Genomic DNA, 5,000 nt, shown 5'->3' on the forward strand with positions numbered 1-5,000 from the left:
GGTGTCATACCTTCATCATGGCTCTCGGCCCGAGGCATGTTCTAATGATGTCAGCGATGGTCTGGAGAGGGAGAGAGAGAAGTTACAGACACACACACAACACACACACACACACACACACATCCGACTGCAGACCCAAATCTAGAGAAGAGCCGTCACCTTGGCAGCACTGATGTTCCCAGTCTGCACCTTCCGCCCCGACTCCCTCTTGATGTTCTGGTCTGAGAGGAGAGATCATCATCATTAATAACACAGCACATGGGGTTAGGGAACACAGCATAACTAACACAGCACAAGGGGTTAGGGAACACAGCCCATGGGGTTAGGGAACACAGCAATAAAAACACAGCACATGGGGGTAGGGAACACAGCATTAAAACACAGCACATGGGGTTAGTGAACACAGCATTAAAAACACAGCATATGGGGTTAGGGAACACAGCACATGGAGTTAGGGAACACAGCATTAATAACACACACATGGGGGTAGGGAACACAGCAATAAAAACACAGCACATGGATCTGCGATATGATTTTCACATCACAAAGACAGCAGGCAAATATATCTGCAATGTATTTTAATTCTAAACTAACTCCAGAAATGACTGACAAACTATTGTACATATAAACCCGTTAAAGTGAGTCCTTAGATGCAGACACTACGAGGAAAACCATCGCATGCCCATCTTTCACAGACGGTGACTCGTATCTAGAGACATGGGCGTTGCTGTCACGGTTAGGGGAAGTCTACCAACTGACAGGAGTAGCCTACACCCCAAATAAACCCTAACCCTTTCATCAGTAAATCTCTGAGAAGAGCAAAGACACTCGCGGTCCCACGGCAAATGAACTGTCATTTATCCCAGTTGCCATTTCTATTAAACATGTTAACGTTAATGATTCTGGTTAGGGCTGGGCGATTTTTCGATTTCGATTTTAATCGCGATGTAATTTTTTTCTACGGTTTTAAATGAGACGTTCGATTAGACGGCGCCTTCAAAAAAAACAAAAAAAATCAATGTTTTCACAGACCCGCGAATACAGCGCCGCACGTAGCCCATGGGCGTCGCGACAATGTAATTGGGGGGGGACAAGACCCCCTCACTTTTCAAAACAAGTCGTTTCGACCCCCCCACTTTTGCAGTCAAAATAGTGCGTGCGTGACTGCTGGTCTACTAGTCCATTATTCTTTCCATTGCTTCACAATTAAATCCGTTCAACTTTATCAGTGGGGAATACCCACAGCAATATAAATCCACTCCGCGTTTTCCTGGTGTACTACGCAGCCTCATCACGCACAGATTCAACTGTCATTAATGTTCATTCATTCTCTGATTTGATCGGAGCGTCGCGCTAGAAGCAGACCACAGAAATGGACATACGGATTTTTTTTTCGAAGAAGAGGAAAGTAAGTCAGAGTTGCCCAAGTTTTACCTGTAGTGGACAATTAAGGACCACCCAATGGACATTATCTGGCTATAATCGTATTGTTATTGCCATAACAACCGTGAGCTAATCTGGCGTTAACGTTAGCTAGCTAATGGCAGTTTTTCTAACGACAGCAGCGACTAAACACACACTCACCAAAGAAGATTTTTTTTTTTTTTTAATGTGTCACTCACTTGTATACCTCTCTGACTCACACACGAAAGATGATGTCAATGCCACAAATAAAATGAACATTGGTGTGCTGGGCATGCTGTCAAGCTTTGCCATGTATGAAAACTATTTCCCCTACGTGAACCGTTTACTTCTGGCAGCTTCCATCCTTAAAGACTTTGGGTTTCAATACACATTTGGCCATTTCTGACCTGAACAGTCATACTTTAATGAGGTGGTCAGTTTGAATGTAGCCAACATAATTATCAGGCCACCAAACCTATATCAATTGTGAATTTGATATGCTGATAACATGATTTACATCTCAGAGAAAAACATGGTAAAATGCACCAGAATGCGGGTATTTGCATGTACGTTTTTCAAAAAAATTTGGGGTGATTTTGTTCATATCGTGATATAAAATCGAAATCGAAAATTTTTTGGGGAAAAAATCGAAATATAACTTTTTCCCATATCGCCCAGCCCTAATTCTGGTTGACAAGGCCACATGCTTAATTAGCCGACAGGCTAATGTTCGCTAGCTATTGCCCCTTTGCTGCCTCCCGGGGACAATAACGGTATTATTATTGGGAAACGAAACCACCCCAATCATAAGAATCATTTTCCTAAACATAGAGCTCGGAGAAATGGTTTAAAACTCACTCAACACGAGTACCGGGCCGCCCAACATGGTGTTTATCAGCGCGTGGTCGCACAAGGGTCCTGTACCGGCAGAGCAGAAGGCGGAGTCAGTGGAAGGAGGCGGGACGTGAAGAGATAAAAATCCAATCACATTCGAGAGAAAGTGACATTGCCTAATATAAGCCAATCAGATAAAGGAAAAAAACTCGACTTTGCCATGGGAACAGATAGTTGACAGTGACACTTGCAATGCCATATAAGCCGATGCTTTGGTAGAAATAGCCAAGCCTGTGGATGAAGGCGACATGGAGTGGAACAGTATGACAGTATTATTGTGTCTCACTCCCGACCGCGCAGTGGGAAACTTTGAGCACAGACTAATGTTTCTGTAAGCGCAGAATTACCAGAATCAGAATCAGAAACAGAAACAGATTTATTGTCAAGTAGGTGCGCCTATCTGAAATTTGTTCTGGTGCATATGCATACATTAAACATAAAAACACAAACATACACACACAATAAGTGAGTACTACTACATAAAAACATAGGAACACACTAAGTACTACACATAAGTACTACAGAAACAGATGTATATATAAATAGAGTGTATATAAAGAAGTAAAGTAAGGGGTAAAATGCAAAAGAATGCAGTGCAGGTGTGCAAAAGTGAATGTGCAATGTGCAATGTAAAGGAGTGAAATGTGAGTTAACATAACTCAGACTTGGGGTGTGGAGGAGGGGCAAGAGTCCAAGACAGGTGGGGGTCCCGGGGCCTTGTTGATGAGGCCAGCTGCCGTTGGGAAAAAGCTGTTTTTGTGGCGTGAGGTTTTGGTCCTGATGGACCGCAGCCTCCTGCAGGAGGGGAGGACCTCGAAGAGTGTGGACTGGGGAGTCTTCCAGGGTGATTGGGGTGGGTGGGGCTGCGTTCCTTCTAAAGTTATATTTTAGAGAGAATATTTTGCCTCCTCAAAGAAAAGCGTGATTTGAGCGCACACACATCTATCTATCCAACATGTGCTCAACTTCCACAGGACAATCCCTCACACACACTCCCTCGCGCACACACACACACACACACACACACACACACACACACACTACCTCACACACACACTCCCTCGCGCACACACACACACACACACACTACCTCGCACGTCTTTCTCACTCGCTTGCTGTCTCTTCTTTGTTTACACTCGACTTGCTCTGTAGGCTATACACTCGCTCAATTTGGCAAAGCTACCTGGTGCCACAAACGTATTATTGGCCAAGTAGTTAACCATATCACAGAATAAAGACCATGCACCATCATTAATGCCAATTTCACCCATATAGGTTACCATGGTGGTTATATACAACGTGTGTGTGTGTGTGTGTGTGATACTCAAAAATAACTGTGATTGTTGTGATGATTTAAAGTTGTCCTCCACCCCAGCAAAAATGGGACAACGAGAACTGGTGGAAAATTAAAGCAATGACAATAAATAACTAAATAAATAGAGAACATATATCAACATTGTGTCCAGATAGCGCTATAACACTTAACATCAATATTTAAAACACTTAACATTATCAGTATTTAAAAACACTTAGTATCATCAGTTTTAAAACATTCAACCGACTGGTTTTGATATTAAAGTTGAGCATCGGGTCTTTAACTTCACGCAGTAAGACTACTTCACAGCTAAATGAGATTGAAAGCATCTGATAAAGTAAGTGTGAATAAAGTTAAATGAGTTTGAAAGCGTCAGAAAGAGAATAGTGTGAGAGAAGTTAAATGAGTTTGAAAGCGTCAGAAAGAGAATAGTGTGAGAGAAGTTAAATGAGTTTGAAAGCGTCAGAAAGAGAATAGTGTGAGAGAAGTTAAATGAGTTTGAAAGCGTCAGAAAGAGAATAGTGTGAGAGAAGTTAAATGAGTTTGAAAGCGTCAGAAAGAGAATAGTGGGAAAGAAGTTTCGTGTCGTCTCGATAACATGAACCATAAGACGTAACAGATGGGACGTGAGTTGAGTATAAAATCCCCCATTCCATGTTAGAGAAAACATTATGGTTTATTTCATACAATTTACATTTCACAGCAACAATAATACATAATAAATAAACAATAATAAATAAGGCTTTTAAATATGAAAACGGCCACTGCTCCAAATATCCCCTCATTTTCTTAATTCCACTTATCAGGCAAAACCTATAAATATTTATAAATAACTTATTAAATAACAAACAGATGCAAAACCCCTACATCACATTGTAATAACAACATCAACATCAGGTAAACGTTTCAACAGAACACAATCACCCTTCAGAGTAATGCTGAAGAGAACCCACACACACACACACACACACACTGATCCTCTAGTGCATTCACAGGAGAGCTCCTCTCCTCGCCTCTCTTCCTCATCATCCTCATCGTCAGCAGCACCTGAGGTCCTGCATGTAGTAGCGTTCCTGATCGCAGTGGTTAACAGCAGTGATACACACACGCACGCACGCACACGCACACGCACACAGACACACTGACCAGTCTGGTCCACAGCAGTGAAGTTGATATTGGTAGTGCGATATACATTAAAACAATACATACAAAAAAAATAAAAAATTAAAACAGCATGACACAGGACAAAAAACAGATCGTCCCCAGACCAGTGTCTGCGAACTACATGTCCAGTGTCTGTAACTACATGTCCCAGAGTGCAGTTCTACATGTCCATGTCAGTGAACTACATGTCCCAGGGTGCAGTTCTACATGTCTGTGAACTACA

General features: G+C 42.1%; 2 protein-coding genes across 2 annotated transcripts in view; both read right to left on the reverse strand.

Moving 5' to 3' along the window:
- LOC308381371 (T-complex protein 1 subunit gamma-like) overlaps positions 1-2,333 on the reverse strand; it is a 12,990-nt gene extending 10,657 nt beyond the window's left edge. Inside the window, exons 1-3 of the mRNA XM_080858931.1 lie at positions 2,263-2,333; positions 160-221; positions 11-61 (exon numbers count right to left, since the gene is read on the reverse strand). Coding sequence (XP_080715057.1) covers positions 11-61; positions 160-221; positions 2,263-2,290 — 141 coding nt within the window. The 5' untranslated portion in view covers positions 2,291-2,333. The remainder of the gene's footprint in view (positions 1-10; positions 62-159; positions 222-2,262) is intronic.
- A 1,982-nt stretch (positions 2,334-4,315) lies between these two features.
- Positions 4,316-5,000, reverse strand: part of pdia8 (protein disulfide isomerase family A, member 8) — a 12,215-nt gene continuing 11,530 nt past the window's right edge. The window contains exon 13 of the mRNA XM_080859633.1: positions 4,316-5,000. This exon is cut by the window's right edge and continues 101 nt beyond it. The gene's annotated coding sequence lies outside the window, so the exon portion shown is untranslated.

Source organism: Sprattus sprattus, assembly GCF_963457725.1.
Source record: "Sprattus sprattus genome assembly, chromosome: 20".
NCBI classification, from domain to species: Eukaryota; Metazoa; Chordata; class Actinopteri; order Clupeiformes; family Clupeidae; genus Sprattus; species Sprattus sprattus.